Here is a 22,285-nt window from a genome sequence, read left to right as displayed (position 1 = left end):
TCACTGATGGACTCCCACCTACTTGGCAGTATATCCAGTGCTCTGGCTTACAACTACCTATCAGACAACATCACTTGCAATAACTCCCAGCGGGATACGAAATGAAAGATTGATTCGTACCAGACCGCCACAATGATTAAGAGGAGACTCACACAAGCTGTCAGTGATACTCAAATATGATGGACCAGCTAAGAAACAATTAGCTTTAATCTCACTTTACTTTAGAGCAGGGTAGTGCTCAGTGCAGCAATAGTTTATTCGGTAGTTCATAATGGACAGGGGCATCTGCTGTGCTACCAGCTGCTTTCATTTATAATCATGGTGATTGCAAAGAGTACTTCACAAAACAGTCCTGACAGGACACTTCAAATGCAGTGTCACTAGAGTGATTAAGACAAGGTTTTCAAAATTCCAGCTCATATATTCTGAATATTTGAAATAAGAGAGAACAGGGTGGGGGGACAATAGCATAAGCTTGTGGCTCTTTGGTAAGGTCCAATTAAATATAAGTACTTTCTCTACTGTGTTTTTTTTTTGTTGTTCTGGCAGACTTTATCAATTTAAAATACTATCAGAAAGACAGGAAACAGGGGACTTACTTACATGTATTTCTGGTAGCATTAATAGATCACAGAGAAAATACCTTCACAAAGTCCATTTTATTGCTAAAACGGCAGAAGTGCTGCACCACTGATCTCTCCCTTGCAGTGCCAAAGAGCTGGCACCCACCCACCTTCTACAGGCAGCAGATGAGTTGATACCAGGCAATTTGGTCCTAGTTTATTTTGGGTAAATATATTTTAGCCGATATTGGTTTGAGTCACCTTTGCCGCATTCCCATCATCCCAGGCATCTACCTCTGGTGTGAGCTTCTTCTCCCTGTTCGATCTGGCAAAAAAGCTGTCATTCATTCCTTGTCAGACCATAAGCAGGTGTCATGTCCCATACACAGCATCTGGTGATCAATCTGCAAGATGTATTACTGGGAAGAGCCTTCTAGAAGAAGCTGGTTTTATTTATTGGATATAATTGTATTTACTGGGGGGTGTGGGGGAGAATGTAAAAAGAGCTTTAAATTATCAAATATGTCACACAAATGTGTAGTTGTGTCTAGTCTTGCCATGTAATACCAGCAAACGTAGACAGTTCTGAAGTTGCAGGAAGAAGAAGAAGCCAATTTCAATCTTATCATATACCTGTGAAAAATCTTTGAATATTTTTTCCTGACTATTAGCAGCATTTCCAAGACCAAGCCTGCTTTGGGGGTGAGCCCTGCTCAGATTTGGCCACATTAACCCTGGTTGTGATGGCTTGTTTCTGCCTGGAGGGAAAAGTTTTTGAAGCTATAGGACTTCTTAGGTGTTTATTCAGAGTCACAACAGATTTTCTTCATGGCCCAGAGGATATTTAAATCAAGACTATCTGTGAAAATACATAGAAATGTTTAGAAATGTTTCCAAATGTACTATTTGGTTTAAGTGCCATGCATGTGTATAGCATTATCATAGGATCATAGGATAGTTTGGGTTAGAAGGGACCTTTAAAGGTCATCTAGTCCAACCCCCCAGAAGTGAGCAGGGACATCTTCAATTAGACCACGTTGCCCAAAGCCCCATCCAACCTGGCCTTGAACACTTCCAGGGATGGGGCATCTACCACCTCTCTGGGCAAACTATTCCAGTGCCTCACCATCCTCATCATAAAAAATTTCTGCCTTGTATCTAGTCTGAATCTACCCTCTTTTAGTTTAAACCCATTACCTGTTGTTCTATCACTCCATGCCCTTGTAAACAGTCCCTCTCCAGCTTTCCTGTAGGCCCCTTTAGGTACTGAAAGGTGCTATAAGGTCTCCCTGGAGCCTTATCTTGTCCAGGCTGAACAACCCCAACCGTCTCAGCCTGTCTTCACAGGAGAGGTGCTCCAGCCCTTGGATCATCTTTGTGGCCTCCTCTGGGCTCGCTCCAACAGCTCCATGTCCTTCTTATGTTGGGGATCCCAGAGCTGGATGCAGTACTGCAGGTGGGGTCTCACAAGAGTGGAGTGGAGGGGCGGAATCACCTCCTTCGACCTTCCAGTCACACCTCTTTTGATGCAGCCAAAGATACGGTTGGCTTTCTGGGCTGCAAGCTCACATTGCCAGGTCATGTTCAGCTTTTCATCCGCCAACACCCCCAAGTCCTTCTCTGCAGGTCTGCTCTCAATCCTTCATCCCTCAGCCTGTATTGATACCAGGAGTTGCCCCAGCCCAGATGCAGGACTTTGCACTTCACCTTGTTGAACCTCATGAGGTTCACATGGGCCCACTTCTCGAGCTTGTCCAGGTCACAATATTCACACTGAGTAAAAACTGAAAAGGTCCTGAAAACATTCTTCCTATAGTCTTTTTCTACATGTAAGTACCTTTCTGGATGTCAATTAGTGTTGAAATTAGTGATTTTCATCAAGATGGAATACTGGTAATTACAGGAAATTCATTATATCACCACTTATGAGAATATTTAGACTATGTAGCTTCCAATGAAATTTTTATCTTATATTCTGTTTCTGAACTTTATATTTTCTTTTCTGTTTTCTTTTATGTTTTCTTTTCTGTTTTGGGGTGTTGGAGGGGGAAAGAGAATGTCAGAGTATGTTATTGTCCATGCTATACTTCTGCACCTGAAATTAATGTGTTTAGAAATGTCTGCAGACCTTCTTTTCCTACTGACACCACCTATAATTAGAAGTATTTCTATGTACGCTGGTTGTGTTATGGTGGCACAGATGAGATGAGACTCAGACCCTCCTACTTCCAAGACAACATTCATCCTCCACACTTAAGGGCCATTGATTTCCTTTTATCTTCATTCGTTTCAGGTGCTCAACCTGTTCCTTGCCTTGCTGCTAAGCTCTTTCAGCGCTGACAACCTCTCGGCACCAGATGAGGATGGGGAGATGAACAATCTGCAGCTTGCTTTTGCTCGGATCAACAGGGGTCTTCAGTATGTGAAACACACAACGTGGGATTTTTGCTGCAATGTCCTCCGGCACCCCAAGACAACGGCTGAAAAGAAGGCAATGATGAAGCTTGCTGCCCAGAATACAGGTGCCCTTAACAATTGTGTGAACAGTCACACAACCACTGAGCTTGGCAAAGACATGGAGAATCACAAAGACAACCATGCTGAGGATGGGATGAATAAAAATGGGGAGAAACACCTAGGAATTACAGACAATGATGATTTTATGACCAATCCTGAACTGTCCATTTGTGTTCCTATTGCTGTGGGAGAGTCAGATATCGAGGAGGAAGATGAGGAGCAGAGCACCTTTACAGAAATGGAGCAGGTAGGCAACTAAAATATTTGTTAGTTCCAGCTTATTCAGATGGTCTTTGCTCCCACACTTGATCTGGATCCATGGCTCGTGATGCAAATGTCCTATGGCCTAATCCTGCCTTTGATATGTTGTTAACTTCAGAAGAAGTTACAGGTACATATCCAAGAGCAAAATTCAGTCTCCAACAAGAGGCATTCCCTTTCTTTGTATTCCTTGTGCTTGCCTAGATTAATTCTTCTAACCAGAGCAATTAAACCCTTTCTCACACAGGAGACTGTTTGTTGGGGTTTTTTTTTCTTTCAGCTGAATCATGGGAATGTTACAGAAAAGATCTTAGGTCCTCTGACTATGACAGGTGATTTTCTCGGTGTGCAAAAATGATCAATGGCTTGGTTTGATTTGTGCAGCAAGGATCGAGGGCCAGGTAGTTCTCTTAAAAATACAGCAAGGCAGAAGTTGATATGACAAGGCACCAGAAAAAGAGAGAAGATATGTAATCGTATGTGTTCAGACAGCAAAAACAGTTATTTACCTGTTCTTTGGTGTGACATGGCAGATTTTTGTTTTCCCCAGAGCACCCAGTAGTAAAGGCTGAAAAATTCTGCGTGGTTCAAAGTGTCGGTGTAAAACAGAGAAGAAAAATCTTCACGGGAAAGCTTTTCTTTCTCTCCTTCTCCCCCTATCCCCTTTCTACCAGCTTTATCTCTTGGGTCCACTCACCATATCTGGGTAATGTTTTCCAGACCCTCCAGCCTTGATCCAGCATCCTCTGATGCTGGCTGAGACCCACGGAGTTAAGCGCGCAGTGGATCAAAGCTCCTGTTTCAGATCCATCTGTCAGGAGGGATCCCCAATCTCTCAGTTGAGGGGAAGAAAGTTTTGAAGCAAAACTGTCCTTAGAGAAGACCTGTCCTAAAAAAGCCCCAAGGAAGGACTCTGTATCAGGAGGTAGACACAAATTGGCTGCTAAATGTTAATTTCTCCTGCCTCGTTGCGGAAATCTTACAGTGTTAGTGTATCTGCTCATCAGCAGGTCTTAGACATTGACCATTGCCTTGGGGAGCTGAAGGGCAAGGGGTCAGAAAACTTCATCATCAAGCTCCACTGTCCAAAGAGATACTTAGGTAACAAAAAAAGACACCTGAAATTTTTGGTAAATACTTTAGGGACTTTTTTGCATCTTTTTTAAAGAATACTTTTATTGAAATGGCCTGTGGATCAGTGTGGGTAGCGTGGATAATATCTATTCTTTTCTTTGAAGTCCTTTTCTATTCCCAGCATCGTTGTATTAGTTAAACCTACAAGCAGCGTACACTTGAAAAGTGAAATATGAGTATAGTAGATGGGTTTCTTAGTATGAGCCAATCTGCAAATACTGACTAGTATAAATGCATTTAATAGTGTATAAATGCATGTATTTCTGGAGGTTTTGTTTTGGTTTGTTTTGGTTTTGACTTTTAAAGATATCCATACCTTTCTGCTACATCTGACAGAGGGTCACAATCTTAAAAACTCTCAGATTTTTCCTTCACAGTACAAAGCAAAAATTTTGTTGAAACTTTGCATGTAAGTGTCCATGAGGCCTGGAAGTGCGCGCGCTCACGTGTGTGTGTGTGCGCGCGCACGTGTGTATGTTGCACCACTGTATCCCACCTTCCTCAAGATAAAAAGCAATGTTCACAATTGCAAGCTAAACTGTGGCATAGAGCATGGAGGGTTTGGGATTTTTACATCTGACTGTACCTTAAAATTATAGAAATATGGATTTCTATTTAGCTGCACAATGTCTCCATGTAGGAGCTGGTGTGTATATTTGTAGACGGAACAGGTAGCCATCCATTTTATGCTGTACAGCAAGTAAGCGTGGACTTGGACATTTAGTGAGTTCTATTAGAGTCATGAGGGAGAGAACTAATGTAGAAAAATAGGCATTTTAGTCAAATGGAACATTATGAATAAAAGTTGATTTGAAAATATTAAGAAAACTTCTTCAAACTGTTCCAATAATATCGAAACATTATCATACATAATGTAAACACTGAGGATTCACAGTGAAACAAAATTGGAGGAAACAAAACCCAGTAGGAAGCAAACTAAAATACTGTTTTCACACCGTATCTTTCCATGAAATTTTCAATAAATGTTAGAGTAACATTGTCACATTACCACGAGGTATTTGGATTTCAGCGGAATAATACATTTCACTGCTAGCATGTGCATTAAATAGAAGGCACGGGGTTGCGAAATGTATTAATTAGCTTTGTCGCTAGTGTTTTCCAGACTTTGACAAACAGCTGCTGCAGGTCACTGCCGTTCCCCTGTGCATAGCCCTGATCAATGGTTTTCAACCTTTGTCTGCAGGCCTGAGGGGTCTACTGCTGAAAAGGTCCAAACAAGAAGCAAATTCATATATCCAGCAAACAATTTTATCAAATTTCTAGAGAGGAAAATGTGTGCGTGCAAGGGAGTTCCAACTCAAAGACTCCAAATACATTGGCATAATAAATAAACAAAAATAGGAAGAAGCTCAACGGCAGAAATGATAATAGTGTAATGAGCTTTGCATTTGCTTTCCTGCAAAACCCTAACAAATTCGTGCAGCTGTAAATGCCTCCATAAGGAACAGAGCCGTGAGAACGCAGATCCCAAACGATTCAAAGATCTGTCATTTTTAATGGTGCCCATTCCAAAGACGTGTGATCTCTGGACCCACAAAAAACTCTCTTGATCGGCACGTAGCCTCCCACACAAGGTATTATTGCACCTGTGGGTCAGTGTGAAATCCCAGTTCCCTGGATATAGAGTTGTGAGCATTACGGCGTGCTAACCTTTGCATCGAGGGCAGCCCTGCGGGACTCTGAGGAATAAACTTCCACACAGTCCCAGAAGCTTTAACCCTGCAAGCCCACACTCCGCAGCGGTCCTGACATTCCTCCCTCCAGGATGGCCGTGATAACCACGGCAGAGCTCGCAAAGCAACAATGTGAACAAGAGTAAAATTTACATGATTGCACTGAAAGGGCACAATTACGGTGAAGTATCTTTGTGTGTGGAGGGCATCATACAGAAATGAAACAAGAACTACCAAGGGTACACTAAACATTCAAATCTATTCTACCTTCCCCTAATTATAATCCATATTTTTACATATTTAAATATTTTAGCATGTACAAAGAGAATGTGTATGTATATTTACTTCTCAGGAGAAGACAATGTACCCTGCTTCGCTTTAAAGTTGTTGGCTGACCTGGAATTTTAGCAGCCCTTTGGCAACATTGTCAGAACCTTCCTTCCTCCTCATGCCTGTAGATTTTGGTGCAATAGCGTGGGAGAAGAGGAAAAAGGAGATGCATAAACAGGGAGTATATGTATGCATGCCTCTCAAGCGCATGGCAAGGTAAATCTACACAATCCTTATACATCCTTTACACTTTCTCTGCCGGTTGCAGGTCCTGGACCACACTCTGTTCATCGTCTGCTCACATCAGTCCAGACCCATCTGTCATGATGGAAGGACTAAAGGGAGGCTGGTCTCAAGCAGAACCACAAAGTTGTTGATCCCGATAGGGTATTTTAGGGTGATGATCAGCTCAGCTTGCAGCTCCTGTACCAATGCTGGGCTCTTCTGTGCAAGTCACAAAACTACTCTGAAGAAAGCTGTTGTGGCTATGAGAAATGGGCCCCACAGCAGTCTGAAATTTCAGATGATGAGAAACCCTTCTGCGACTGCACATTTTCCTCTGAGTAATAGAAATGTCTAAGTTTAAATTTCAGCTGCTGTTTCTATTATCAAAGCTTTCACTGGCAGCAGCCGTCTTCCTGAAAGCAACCAATCTATGGCACTGTCACTGAGAGGGTTTCAGAGGGAGAAGCCCACCTGATAGCTTCTAAATCTGCTTTGATTACTGAGATGCAAGTGAGATACTCTGCCAGCTCAGAGAGCCAGGAGACATATGCCTGTAGCCCACACGTATGGTGAAACGATCAGAAAGAAAAGCTGAACAAAAGAAAAGTCAGCACAGGTGCAAGAAGCTGGCAGAAGAGGAGTGAGGCTGAGAAAGGTCCACCTTGAAATGAATTAATTCATCTTTGTTGTGTCATATGTGTGTTGATGCCAGTCACTGCAATATTTTCACTAAGGGCTTTACCTAACCCCCTTCCTTGCTCTGTTGATAGTGTTGGGGAAGTCCTTCCTTGTCAGTCCACAGGATTTCTTCAGAATTTGATGAGAAGTTTAACCTTATAATGAGAACAAGAATAATCATAACAAAAATATCATCCATCCAGTCAGACTTTGGACATGGCGTCCAAATAACCTTCTATTACATTAAAACTGTCTTCCATTTTTGCTCTTTCTTTGAGATGTATAATTCAAATACGGGTTGTCCTAGCAGGGAAACGGCTCTCAAAAGCTCAGCAGCAACCACAACAACATGCTGGTTGCAGCTTCTCAAGTTTTTCTGAGGTTCTCATTTTGGCTTCCTAAATGATTAACATGTGGAAATTATTTTCTTGAACCTCTGTGGAGTGTCTTGTAAGTCCTTATAAAGACCATCTTTTCACATGTGACATCAACTTTCAGTCTCCTGAAGGAGTAAGAACCAGATTATGGGGACGGTAAGGTGATGGGGCAATTCAGTCCACCTGACAGAGAGGATCCTACCAGAACTTACCTGCAATTTAACTACACTGAAAGTTTCATACATCAGATGTTTCATACATCTTCAAAATTCCTACTTAGTATTTCTTAACCTTCGAGGTGCCCACAGCTGTAGCTCAGAGAGGTGTGTGCCTTTTTCACAGTGACATCACTTTGTGGTTCAGAGGAATCCTGCGATAGACTAAAAGGAGGTTCCAAATGAGTAACACTGGTTGTCCTGAATCAGCCCCCGAAGTACGGTGTCCTGCACTTATAACATTGAGCTCTAACTTGTTTCTGTTACCCCTGGCCTCAACAATATCCAGGTCTTTCTGCACGGTATCTGAGTGCTTTTCTGCATTGATGAGTTCCTACAGTCGGCAAAATTCATTAGTACAACCTCAGAAAATGACTTTACCTTTTCCTTCTTTTTTGAGGCAGCCCATCAAGGTTGTTATTGCTTTCTCCCCCTTCTTAAATTTAATTACTTCATGTCCCGCCTCACTCAAACTATTCTCCTGGACTTGATCTGTCTATAGCATGGCACTGAGAAGAAAATCCAAGCTGCGGTGGCTAGTGGCTCTTGGCCACATCTCACGTTTGCCCCCTCTGCAGTGGCAGAGCCGGGCACAGATGCTGCTTTCCGCAGTGATAACACCTTTGTATTTTCACATGCAGCGCAGTGCCAAGCCAGCAGCATTTGCCTGCTTGTCTTCAGAAAATGCCATTATTGATTTGTTCCGACGGAGTGGCTAATTGGGTCATATGGAAAGTGCTGGCTGCCTGCTGCCGGGATGGAGCGCTTTGCAGCTTCTTACCCCTTCCTCGACACCAGGCACGCACGCCACGGGAGCGCTGCCTTTCCGTGCACGGCGGCCAGGTCCCAGTTCCCACCATGGCTGATTTGTGCCGTCCTGAGACTGCAAAGCCGGTGGAGGGCCGGCACATCCTCTTGCCTAAGGCTTACCCCTGGCTGTGGAAATCCTTTAAATAGCAGAGAGCAGTTATTGTGCCTGCTAGGGCTCACCTTCCTGTGACCCGGCAGGGAATGTTTCCCGCGGGAAGGGGACAGTGTCTTTCATTGCCTCCCAGGGCTTCCCACCTGCACAGCCGCACTTCCCAGTGTGCTCCTCCTCCACCCCTCCAAGGCAGAGCAGCACCTCTGCTGTGATTTCCAGGAGGTTTGGGGCTGGGTCTGCACAGTGAACCTGAGGGTTGTACGTTGCCTGGATTTTGCACACCGAATGAGTATTCATTGCTCCAGAGCATGCCTTGCTTTCTCAGTCATGATCTTTTTTTTTTGCTCAATTGGCAGTTCTCCCCTTGTGTATACCTTTGTCTGGGCTCCACCAAACACATCTGCCAGGAAAATCAATTTTCTGGACTTTCATGAGTAACTGCCTCCGTGCATGTCAATGACAGAGCCGGCTGCCTCCATAGTCTATTCAACGGTACAGTTTCTATATTGCTCTGAACTGGATCAAACCCCCAAGCTTTTATTCTCTTCTTCCCCATATTTATTCCAGAATTACTGATTCATTTTATTCCATTTGACAAGGTGAAACTATTTCTGTTAGCTTTTTTTTTTTTTTTTTTTTTTTTTTTGCATGTTTCTACCGGCAAGAGATTCATAATTTTGAGATCAGAGAGGATCATTAGGATCATCATGGTTTAGCTTTCTCATAACACTAAGTGAAAGATTTCAACCAATAATTTCTACACAGAGCCTGTAAGTTTATTTTAGCTATGATACACCATTTGTAAGGCAGAGAAAAGAATGAAATGTCTCAGGTAACAGAGAGTTCACCATCTGCATCTGGACCCACATCTGTTTCCTTTGTATACAGCGGACATTTTACTGTACAATTTCTGTGCATTACAGACCTGCTCCGAAACCTGAAGCGATTCTGTAAAAGTCAATAGAATTATGCCAGGTTGACATGCGTAGCTGAAATTATTGAAAATTGCCATAAAAACGCCAGTGCATAAAGATTTTGATATAAAATTGTTTGTGACAATGTCTTATGCTCCTAATAATTCTAATGTCTATAAATCAGAGATACCATGAAGTCATGTGTTTATTTGACAGGGTACATTGATTTCAGCCTTTTACTGCAGGAAATATACTTTATTGTCAGGAACCATAATGCCCTTTCAAACAGTATTTATGTTCCGCCTGTTTTCAGTTCCAGTCTGTAGGCCACGTTCTCTTTTAGTGCAACTGGATAAAATACCTTTGAAGTCTGTTGATGACTCCCCAGTTCTTACTGGCAGGAGAGGGAGCCTACGTGTATATATGCATGCAGCACGCAATAAATCTTACAGCATTCTTCTTGTCAGCTTTATTTGGGCCCATATTTTTCTGATGATTAAGTAAGATAGCGGGGTTTTTTTCATTATTATTAGATACATAGTTTGCCTGGATTTCTCACTTTTTAAACTGTATGTTTTGCTTTGCATTTCTTGAAAACTGCGTAGAACTCAATTATGTGCTAATTATTGGTAGCAATAAAATAGAATATTTCTGTATTTATTGTCTTCGAAAGAAGAGCAGCAAGGCCATTAGAAAAAGAAAAAGGACTGTAAATCACAGCAGCAGATTTAAAGCACGCGTGTCTGCATCTTTGCTTTTACATATAGAAAGACATTTGTGTTTATTTTGTTTCAGTACGATGGGGCAGAAGGAGAAGACACCATGTCAGATCTCTGCTGACGTGATTAGAGCAGTCATACTGCGAACAGAGGTTTTAGGATGCTTATTCAGTACGCGGTGGCAGGGAAATATATTTGTCCACAGCATAATGCCTAAGGTGCAGGAAACACAGGGAGCTGATGGAGGAGAGAAAGAGGAGGGTGAAAAAAAAAAAAAAGAAAAAAAAAAAAAAAAAGCCTGGCATTGAAAGAACCGATATCAGGCGTAGCGGACTTGACAACATGCATTTGGACAAGTGCCCGGACCGTGGACTGCGCGTCAGTCACAGCCCACTGGGTGCCATTTCCCAGTATCCGTATCCCTCCCTGGAGCAAAATGCTGCCCAGAAATGAGCATTTCTCACTGTTTCTCCCTTTGGTAAAGAAAATGTCGACATTTAACATTTTGGATGAAATGAACAGTAGCCAGTTCCCCAACAGCTCCTGTGCCAAGTGAGACAGTGCGTGCATGCGTGTGTCAGAGGGTTGAAATTACTCTCATTAATTATGGCCCAGAATGTCAAAATTTAAAATAATGGTTATTTTGTTGCTGTTGCCTGTAATAACATGAGACTTCCTTAATGATCAAAATATTAACTCCTTATTTGGGTGAAAGGTTCCGAGTTTTTTCAGGCACTCTCACTCACTGCATTTTGAGGCAAACTTCCAAAATTTAAACTTCCATCAGAGGAGCCCATTAGTTTCAGTTCTTCATATTGTACTGTGGAGAGATCCCAATTACCAAAAGAAACATAAAGTAGATTGTGATTAAACTTCAAAATGCAATTTAGCAGAAGGTATGGGCTTGAACTCTGAACAATGAACACTTATGAAACGCTTTCACTGCGTATTTAAGCCTATTGAATTGATAACAGGCTAAATTAACTTTGGCAGTCCATCTTTTTGCCAAGTTCTCCCACATAGACTAATTTTAAGAGTCAACTCTTGGAATAATGAATCTATGTTTTATTATGGGCAGCGTGTTGCCCAGTGTGGGAAGAGATCTTAGGCCAACAAGGCAGAAGCCATTAGAAATAATGTGCCTTGCTCCTCTGCGGCCAGAGTGCAAAGGCTTAAAATGTTCCGGATTAATCCAAGAAGGAGCACTGCTAAACTGATGTTTCCCTCCTTGAGGGATGATGTTTGGCAAAGCATCCAGCGCTTGTGCAGAGATCAGCAGTTAGTGGCTTTGGTGACGTTCGTCTAGCAAAGTTTTAGTTCACCTTTATTCAAAATGAAAGGAAATATCAGGGCAGGCTGGTTCCAGGGGAGATTTTGGTGTTAACAGCCTCTGCTGAGCAGCTGTGGTTTCTGGCCAGCCTTAGCCTTCACCATTCTGATTTTTAAGGGCCAGATTCTGGTATTTTTATCCAGATAAGTTCTCACAGGTGCATTATTTTTTAGAACAAGTGCTGCACTTTGCTTCCAAATACCCTGCAACTTTCAGGAAGAAAACAAATGTGTTTCTGAGGTCCATCAGGAGGACAAGTTCTGTGTTTAGCTACATAGGCATAAGTTCAAACCACAATGGCATAACTCTGACAGATGACAGCTCAATTGGAATCTCCCTTGGGACCTGTGGACATCCAAGTAGAGGGGCATAATTTCATCTACTGGTACATACACCGGGAGCTGGGCAACAAGCCTGTGCTGTTTCTGAACTTGGAGACTATTATATTTAACTTGTTTTGCCCACATTGCTCTTCTGTATGCGTCTGTTAGTGATTTGGGTTTTAATAAATAGGGTTCCTATGAAGGCTGGGTCATCAAGAAGAAGAAAAACAATCCAGATGGATTCACATGGCAAATACGAGCAGCACCTTCTAATTCTGATGTCTGACCTCTTCCTTTGCACCAGATTGTTGCTGACTTTTGCATGGAAGAATAGCAAGAGAAAAGACTGGGAGGGGTAGATAAGGGCTGAAAAACTGAACAAAAATCAGTCTACTGAGCTAGACATCATTCTGGTGGTTTCCCTGAAGTGTAATGATGGACCAGGTGGCATAGGATGAAGAGTGGGGATGACCAGTCTCAATCAATCAGGTTTAGACTTTCTCTTTCCAGTTTTTATACCTTCTCTGAGGAATTTTCAGGTCTTAAATTATGTACGTGTGTTTCAACCTTAAGGTAGGACTTCACACGCTTTACATCAGTATCGTAAACATGGCAGTCTGCTAATAAAATGCACTTGTAAATGAATGTAGTGTAGCATGAGTTCCTCTCTGTGTCTTAGCTGTAATCCTAGCACTATGGTGTGGTATTACTCCAGGTTTTCCTCTGATTTCTCTTGAAACCAAGCAGTGGCAACTCTGCTTTACAGAAGCAATTCTTTGAAACGGGTTAGAGAGGTTCTTAAATGTGCACACTTAAAATTGCCAGCTGCACACCAGCCCTCTTTTATTCCTAGCAGAATAAGTGATATTAATCTTCCCCTTCTCGTATTAAGGAAGCAAGGGGATTTTCCTGATGTATTTGGTGATTTTTCTTCTCATGCTAAATGTGCAGAAAGACAAATCCACGGATTTTATTGGTACTACAAGGATTTACATTTATTTGTGAAAGAGGAGAACCAAGATCATAAACAACCCGGTTTTGGTAATAAGAAACCACAATTCATTTCCCTGGTTCGTGGCTATTTATTTCTGTCCCATTTTAGCTCAGATTTTTCAAGGCTTTTCAGAAAGACTAAATACAGCATATCTGAGAGTTGTTGGCCCGACAGCTCTGCAGACTGTAGTCTCCTATTTACTTTACACACCAAACAGGTGCCACCGAGGCAGAAATGCAAGCTCGCCGTATTTCAGCAGCATTGCAATCTGCTTGCTTCTCCACTTATGTAGAGGTAGGATATAAATAGTTCGGTTTTCACAATCATTTACTTCTTGGCTTCTTTGCAGGGGAAGGGTGCCAGTTACTAGACACAAACTGTTGCTGAGAAAGGATGCCAATTGCTACCAGGCACGGTAATTTTATGAAATCCATAGCTGTCTGCAAGGAGGAACACAAACATCAACAATTACTTTACAGAGTAAATAGTCCTCCCGTAACTATGTGTGCCACACTGCTGAACTGAGTTTACTATACATGAAAAGCTCTTCAGACTCTTATTATGGTGTCCAAAAACTGGCTATAGGAAGCTTTGCAGGTTAAAATATATTGTAATCTATTAAATTACTAATTGCTGATCTATTGAGCTGCATTTGTCAAGGAGGCTCAATTTCACTGTATCAATCCTCCATGCTAAAGCAACAATATTTGTGTTGCGAGCATCCTTGTCAGCTGATGATGCTTCCTCTGACGGGCAGTGTCCCGTGATAAAGTAGGTTCCCGCCTGTATGGCCATGTGTGTACAGAGTTGTACGTGGGGGGATCAGAACAAGCCTCCACCGCTCTGAGTCTGCACCTGGAAATGTCCTGACCATCTAGTTCCCGGAAAGTGATGGCAGAACCTGGACATCCCTGAGTTCCCATTAGTGTCTCAAAATTAGTCTTCCAAGAGACAGAGGGATACATGAGCCTGGTGGGGAGCAGAGAAGACACATAGAGTTGAAGCTTCCCATTGTACCATGGACTGAGCAAAGGGCAGTCTGCATTTGCACTGTCCCACCAGAGACAGGGGATACCCCTCATAAAATAACTTAAATCAACTATATCCTGCCACATCCTTCATCCTCACTTACTGACTCTGCAGTGACAGTTGCAAGGGGGGAGGGCTCCAGAGCCAATTCCCATTTTTTGCCTCCCCACCTGCTTGGGAGAGGAAGCTTCCTGCTATCAAAGGCTTTGCACATTTTCTTTCCCACAACAGCCGTGCCCAGGGAATCAGGGAACAAATGTTACAAGCCAGGGTCATGATCTAGGGAGTGAGTGAAGCATCAGGAGAACCCATTTGAGCTGATCACCATCTGAAAGGCGTGTCCTGGGATCCTCTTTCTAAATTTGTTCACACAGGATGGAAAAAATGATATTTCCGTGGGGAAGGAATAAAGCGAATCCTTGCTGATGACAGGTATTTGTCTTGTTTTGCCAACAGCAAGTCCTCTTTCCAAAAGAGCGGCATTTGCACTAATCCCCATTTGAGCCTGAAACAATTAGCCGATCTGTGCTTTTCAGAGGCAGAACGCAGTGTGGAGCCTTTGTATTTATTTGTGTCAGCAAACAAGTATGTGGGTCCGTGCACAAACACACTTGAGATGTCACCCAGATTAAGCTCTATTTTCAATCTGGTTGCTGTTTTTCTGGTGCTACAACTGACCTGCGGCATGCAAGGGGACAACACTGGGTCCATCCTCCTCTGTGTGCTAATTACTGGTACAGGGTTGGCAGATCACCTCTTTTTAGGGCCCGGATCAGAGCAGAGGTGAAAAAACTTTTGGTTTATGCTCTAAAGGAGCTGAGGTCTCAAGGTCTGCCCTGGGCTCCCAGCCCTCTGTTTGCATGTGCAAAGTTTTTATATTGCTGAATGGTTTTACTTTATAAATTATGAAAACAACTGAATCAATAAATATTAACATAGTGTGTATTGCCTTGGCAACATGGCACTTGATACAAAAATTAAAAACAAATTATATAAACCACCCACGTTGGGGAGCTTTACAGCAGATAAACCTGCTGCCGTTGCTGCCAGAAGAACGAATCATCTGGAATCAGAACAAAAGCAAACAGTCCGAAGTTAAACAATGTAAACCAAAGGCACCTTTCCCCAGACAGGGCTGTGCTGATCTTCAGGTGCTGTGTGCTGGAAATGACACGGCTGCATCCCATGAGAGTGGTTTAGCAGGGATGGCATCAGTTGTTTGCAAAACGTCAGTTGATTCCCTATCACTCCTTTTGGGATCAGTCCATACAACCAGGTTCTTCTGAAGAACCTATTTCTGCCAGAGATTTTTTTTCCCACCTTATGAATTTGCAGGACAGGTCTGAAAACACACGATGATGAACCAAAGCATTGTCTGAGCACATGTGCATGTTGTCCCCATTGGATAATTTGCAAGGATATATTTCATCAGTTTTAATTAATATTAACTCATTGGATACTTGGTACAAGTATGATTTCTGGGAAGCAGCTGGGTCCACATTTCCTAGAGTTTAGTCTCTAGGAAAGTGTTGCTAAGCCTTGGTCCCACACGGAGGGTTTAGCAAATAGGGAATTGGTGTAAGTTTGGCATTTGACTTCAGCTTAGTGCAATAATTTGCTTAACAACTTGAGTATTCGTCAGATCAACTGAGTTACACAGTCTGTTCTCATACACTACATAGTTTCTAATGAATCTGAGTGCACAACCTTTCTGCATAAATGAACTTGAGACGTCACCTCAGATTGCATTGCAGTTTTAACATGAAACAATTGTTTCTGTTGTTTTAGTGCTATAACCAATATCATGCCATTAAGATTACGTGGTACTAAGTTGTATGCACATTGCATTAAAAAAAATCCCCTTTTATGGCTGAGCGCCTTACTTGTGCATACTGTGCCTTCCACATTAGCTTCTCCCCTGAATATCACACAATTTTCAAAGATGCACCTTAAAGAGTGTTACTTTTTGACAGGAATGGAACTGTAACTCAATGGTTATGGAGCAATCTCTGGCCTATGAAGATCAGGGCTAAACTGTGCCTAGAAATTATATGTAATACATTCTTGTGCAGAGGGTATGGGCTTGGACATATATAATTTAATTTATTAAAGTTAGAATATATTTTAGACCACATGCCCTCTGAAGCAGGAAACAAGTAATTTGATTTTAAAATAATTTGCTAGAAACACAGAACGACATTTGAAAGGACTGGTACAAACCTGACAGTCCAAAAGTATTTATACGGAGAGCAATTTGCTTAACCAACTGCTTCCTTTGTGTCATCTGTTCTTTCAGATAGTTATATTTGGAATAAAGTGTTTTTCTGCTCCTGGTACTTCTTGAAGGACTTCCTGTGGTGATGTGGCTTTAGAACTGAGGCAGGTAGGCTGCGGCTCCCTGGGGAAGGGAAACTCGCTTAATACATGAATAACGTCGAATGTCAGTCAAGCCAAGGGAAAAAAAAAGGTGGACAAGTGAAAGATAAATAGGTTTAAATAATTACTGTTGAAATCCTGTTATGCTTGTAATTTTTTCCTCAGCATGGAAGTCCCTCTGTAAGCAATTCAGCACAACCCTTTGAAACCGGCTAGAATTTTATTAATATTTTAGTAGCAGCATTAGTAATGGCATGAATGATGGTAGTGCTGTGATGAGCTATGGAGTTTTCAGAGAAATCCCTGTCTTTGGTGAATCGATAAAGCCACATTGATTTACACCAGCAGAGAACCTGGGCCTCCAGATGTAGGGACCAACCCTACAAACATACTCTCCTCTGCCGTTAGTCCTGGGAGTACTTCTAGAGAGCTCAGCAGCAATAATCATCACCCCAGGAAGAAGTGGCTGGATTTAATGGCACCACTCATACTAGCAAGCACTGGGTCTAGTCAGATGCATTTGCAGCAAAAAAAATTATTGCTCTGATTCCAAAGTCCATCTCTTTTTAGCGAAGTACTTAAGGATGTGCTCTCCTTTCAACCTGCGGTTAAGTCCTGTTGGCATCAGTGGGTGCAAAGTAGTCTTAAGTGTTTTGCTGAATAGGAGCTGCATACGTTTATGTGTTTACCTGCAGTTTCTCCACATCTACTCTAAGCTACCTTTTATCTCTTTCTGTGAACTTTATGTTTTCCTCCCTTTCAATGTATATCTTGTATCCTCTGAGCGCGTTTTTCTCCACACTGTTTCAAGCAGACTCATAGCACAGCGTTGGGTATTGCACTTGTGCCTTTCTCCAGCTGCAACACTGAGTATCGCTGCCTGATCGTGCAACTTCAGAGTACAGCCCTCGGTTGTTTGACTGAACTACAAGCTCCTTTCTGTGTGCCTTGGGTCATTGGAGGCAACTTGTGTCTCAAAACCAGACTCAAAATGGAGATTGCCCCAGCAACAATAGCTGAAAAAAGAGTTGGCCTATTTGTATTTCCATTTTTCTAAAGCCAGATATCTTGATATATCCAGTTGCTAAAGCTCAAAAATTGCAGCATAAGTTTGTGTTATCTCATTCCTTGCCATTTACCTTAAGATATTGTGCCCTGACAAGTATAGTCCAGGCTATTTTGTCTTCTAGCTGGGCAGTTCTCCTTAAGAAATAAGCATGTTATCAAAGAAAAGGAAAATAAACCCATCTAGGATTATTTCCAGCAGGAAAAACAGCTGCAGCTGAGGGGGCAGCGATGCCAAAGCCCAGGCGTCCGGAGTCAGAACTCTGAGATTTGTGAAGAGTTAAGTGAGTTGCACGTGGATAAGCAGTTGAAGGCTGAGCCACCACCTCCAGTAGGGCAAAAAGAGGTAACAGAAACACCTTTCCTACATGATACTGCATGCAATTCCTTGCACCAGCTCCGTAGTGCATGTCACGGATTTATGTGGGCTTTATGGCTTGTATGGTTTGTGAAGTGGTAGGAAAACAACAGTACATAGTAGGTATTACAGTCTTAGTAAAGAAGAGAGAGGATTTTGATGTTATAAAAATAATTGGAAAGCTTGGAAAATGTGCATTATAAATTCATATGGGATTTCAGAGGCTTTGAAAAAAACACCAAATCGTCTATAATGTTACATGTTTTAGCAGCAAATATGTGTGTTTTTTCCTGCTGAAAATCTAAGAATAGCCTCTGCTGACTTGGCAGATCGGTACCTGGGGTTCACTGGAGGGCATCTGTTATCTGTTGCAGATTACCATTTCTTTTCCTGTTAGCTCATAGACCCAAGAAAGGTGCAACAATTTAAGTAGCTGACATGAAGATACTAACTAAATAGTAAGCCTTGGTATCATCCAGCTGATGTTGACCAAAGTGCAGCTCACTCATTGTTTCTCGATGTGTACACATTAACATTTCTTTTCAATTTCTACGATTATGTTGTCCTTACAAACATGAATACCAAAAATACACGTATTTGTAACATACGCTGAGTGACTCCAGGCTTTAAATTCCCTGTATCCTACTTGCTGACTTGGGGGGGTTTCCCATTCAGATTTAGCGTTTTATTGATATAACATTTGCCTTTATTATTAGAGTGTGATGGATTCCTGTCTTTGAAATCAGGAACTGGAGGTTTTGGGTGATGTCCTGAGAGTTTGGGGAACTCTATAGCTCCTTGAGATTAGAACCAGGGGTGTTTTTGAGGGACTGAATTAACGAAAGGCAAAGGATGGCATAATATCAACAAGCATCACGCCTCTCCCAATTCTGCTATAAAACTGCTGGCAAATTTGTGCCCAGCAGGAGCGATTCCATGGAGAAATCTTGACAGGACAACAGGAAACAGAGCCATCACAGAGTCACAGCTCATCTTCTCCAGGCCTGCTGATTCATATTGTCATATAGGGTGGAATTTACTCAACTAAATGTAGACATCTGCATCTGAACTTGTCATCTGAGGCCCCTTTATAGTCAATGAGAATCTGGAGCCAACATAGTTAGGTAAATGTGTTTCATCTCCAACTGAAATCAACATTTAAATTAGGTCAGATGAATGATCTTCTAAAAGTGCCTCTTTCTCTCCATTGGCTGCAAAGGGAGCCCAGAGTAACTAGATGAGTTGTACATTTAGGTGAGCCAAATTCCACTCACAGTAACCAGAAATCCTCTAGCCATGAGTCGCTTCTTTAAGGAGCAATCCTTCTTGCCAGAATACTTCTTGGCATATTGAACTTCATCTTCAGAAAGAAAAGGTCCTGAACTTTAGAGGAAGGAGACTCAAGTATTTGATATTTCAGTCTCAGGGAAAATGTATATATATATTTACCAAAGAAGCCCAAAACTTTCAAATAATGAGATGAAGTATTATAACTAGGAGGAATTAGAAGACAGTTTCAGGAATTTTTCTCTCAGGGGATTAGGTATCCTTCATGTGTAAATGCCTTTTTGAGATAAATAAACCCTGTGATCCTAACGTGGAGGCTGGAGAACTACATCCTTTTTTAGTGCTATAACGAAATGTCATGATAAAACAGGAACATTCTAGCCCTGATATATTCAGCAACATTGTGATAAAGAAATAATCCCCATTTCCTCCCTCAACTTTCAAAGGGTCCTAGAACACAAATGTCACCTTTCTATAGTAGAGTATAATTGATTCTATTTGCGGCTGCTTAGAAAGAGGTGGAGGAATATGGCAATAATCCAGGGATGACTTGAAATCAAACGGAAGTTCACATGAGGCTATGAATACCAACATGAAAGAGCAAAGCCCAAAGGATGCTATTTTTGAAGGCCAGATCTTGCATGGACATTACATACTTAAAGTCCTCCTATTCAAAAGTAATCTTTGTGCTGGCGCATAAGGACACGCTAATCATCTTTTTGATGAATGTCCCAAGAACTTGAGACTAGCCAAATAAAGCCAGCAACTGCGAGGAAGTAACTTAACAGATTTGGTATGCCCAAGAGGCAGGGCTTTGAGTGATTCAGTCAATAACAGGAAGCATGGAATGTGTTGTGAATAAAACACTGTTGATGTCAGTAAAGGATACGTTATACGATTAAAAATTCATCCTATATAAATCATCGGAAAGAAACCATAGATGTAAAATCATTGATGTCACGATGGTTAAGACCTCAGAGAACAAACTAGTTTATTTCTCTGCCAAAACACTGCCTCATAAAATATTTTGTACAGTTTTGTGGAATCTAGCTTTAAATGTATCAGGCAACTTAGACTTCTGCATTTACCAAAGGGAATGATTCACTTGCTTAGAAAAAATCTCATGGCTGGGTATATTGCCTTAATAACTAGTTCTTTTTTTTTTTCTTCCTTCTTTTTATGTTTTTAAAAGTACCATTTCATTACTGTCTTTTACTAATTTTATCCATCATTTTCTTTTTATGAATTAATATCACTTAATTTAATAGACTGTTGTGTGCTTCCTTTTGTCTTTGGCTTACCCCCTGAAGTCACACACCACTGTTCTTTCATTTCATTATTTCTTGTAAATTAGGATCTCTGTGCCCTTTATCTGACTTTTTTTACCTCTTTCTTTGCAACTCCCTAAATTGTTTCTTTTTGGAGTTGTTTTGCCAAGAAGTAAGTGCAATATTCCAAATACAACTTCCACAGGACCATAAAGAGAGGAAATAGTATCTCATTATCTAGACATGATGCTTTCATATAGGTTTTCTGCATTGTTATATCCTACTACAAAATCGCATCTAATTTTTTAATATTCCTCCAGGTTTCCAGGATTTCCATTGAAATTTTCCTGGAACTCTCTCATTTGTACTGTTTTCAGTCAAGTCCCATTTTGCTATATTCTCTCTATGTTTCACTTCTCTTTTCCTTTCTGCTTCCTCAGTTTCAATACTCTCTCCAATTTAAAGTTATCGGCTAACATGAGGGTTATATCGGTCAGCACCCCTTCTATATCTTTAGTGAAGATAATGCCGACTCTAATCCCTACAGATCTCCTCCTCTGAAGACAAAGTTTGTGTTATATTTGGGTATTTAGGATGGCTTTTCTCCACGCAGCAATGGGTGAATCCAAGCCAATTACAATTTATTTTAAAAGTAGACACTTCTGTAATAGACATCCAGGTATTTTCTTAAGGTTTATATATCATATGTCAATTTGAAAGATTAAGGCTGTGATCTTCAGAGGTGAGGGAGAGAGGAAGGGAGATAAGAGAGTTAAGCCTTGAGCAAACATCAACTTTCAATGAGATTTCAGTATCGCACTCCTAAAGGCGTTTTGAAAAAACCCATTCAGATCAATTTGCCGCTCTTGCAGACACAAGAAGTGGGTGTGGAAACCCTGTCAGGGTACTTAAAACAGCCACCCCACCCAGAAACACATTAAAAACTACCCTCTGCAGCATGAATATATGCACTACTGGGAGATGTCCCAAAGCGGCTTCTGATGGATCCTGTTGTCTCTGCCTGGTACACCTCCTCCACTCCCTTATTCCAAGAAAGAAAGAGGAGATTTTGTATTTGTCCTTTTTTCCTTCTTTTGGCCTCTTTGCACCCCATTTGTGCACAGTCCTTTAGCATACAGAAGAACCACCTCACTGCTTTTACATGTCTGTGACATTTCACTCCGAGAAAGCACTCTCAGTTTCTCCTCTGAGTCTTTATTTAATTTACTTTAATCACAGGCTACAGCAAGTGTTTAGTGATCTGTGATTCCCATGATTATTCCCTTTCCTCTTCTCTAAGCTCAGTATTGTGTTTACTTATTGCTGCTCTCCTGGGCTGTTTCCAGTTTTCCATGAGCATTCACTACTGATTGCTGATGGTGTGTTAACTTGGCGTATCGGGTCCCTTTATGCCCTACAATGTGCCTTGTCTGCATCTGCTGATTTGCATATGTTTCTGGCTTTCTAGATATTTCTCTATGTACATTTGCAATAATTCTAACAGGCTCTCCCCCCTCTCTTTTTATTGATCCCATTGATGGATTCTTTCAGAAAGAGTTTATTTTCTTAGCCAACTGAATTTTGATTAGTTACATCTCCCTCATCAATTATTATTATGTCTCCAGCTCTTTTCCTTCCATTACTGTGTTCATGAAAAACCTTCTTAATCCTTTTAACCTTTCTGGCAGAGTAACCTTTGCTTCTTT

At 41.5% G+C, this 22,285-nt stretch overlaps 1 protein-coding gene across 5 annotated transcripts in view; it reads left to right on the top strand.

Moving 5' to 3' along the window:
• The window catches only part of SCN5A (sodium voltage-gated channel alpha subunit 5), a 218,959-nt gene that overhangs the window by 144,390 nt on the left and 52,284 nt on the right, over window positions 1–22,285 (top strand). For 3 of the 5 annotated variants that reach the window (XM_075746727.1, XM_075746725.1, XM_075746726.1), the window contains 2 exons: window positions 2,857–3,327; window positions 17,866–18,012. In XM_075746727.1, coding sequence (XP_075602842.1) covers window positions 2,857–3,327; window positions 17,866–18,012 — 618 coding nt within the window. The remainder of the gene's footprint in view (window positions 1–2,856; window positions 3,328–17,865; window positions 18,013–22,285) is intronic. The other 2 variants (XM_075746729.1, XM_075746728.1) reach the window with 2 other exon arrangements.

This window comes from Balearica regulorum, chromosome 2, assembly GCF_011004875.1.
Source record: "Balearica regulorum gibbericeps isolate bBalReg1 chromosome 2, bBalReg1.pri, whole genome shotgun sequence".
Lineage (NCBI taxonomy): Eukaryota > Metazoa > Chordata > Aves > Gruiformes > Gruidae > Balearica > Balearica regulorum.
The sequence above is the reverse complement of the archived record's forward strand: the minus strand, read 5'-3'. Positions and strand labels throughout refer to the sequence as shown.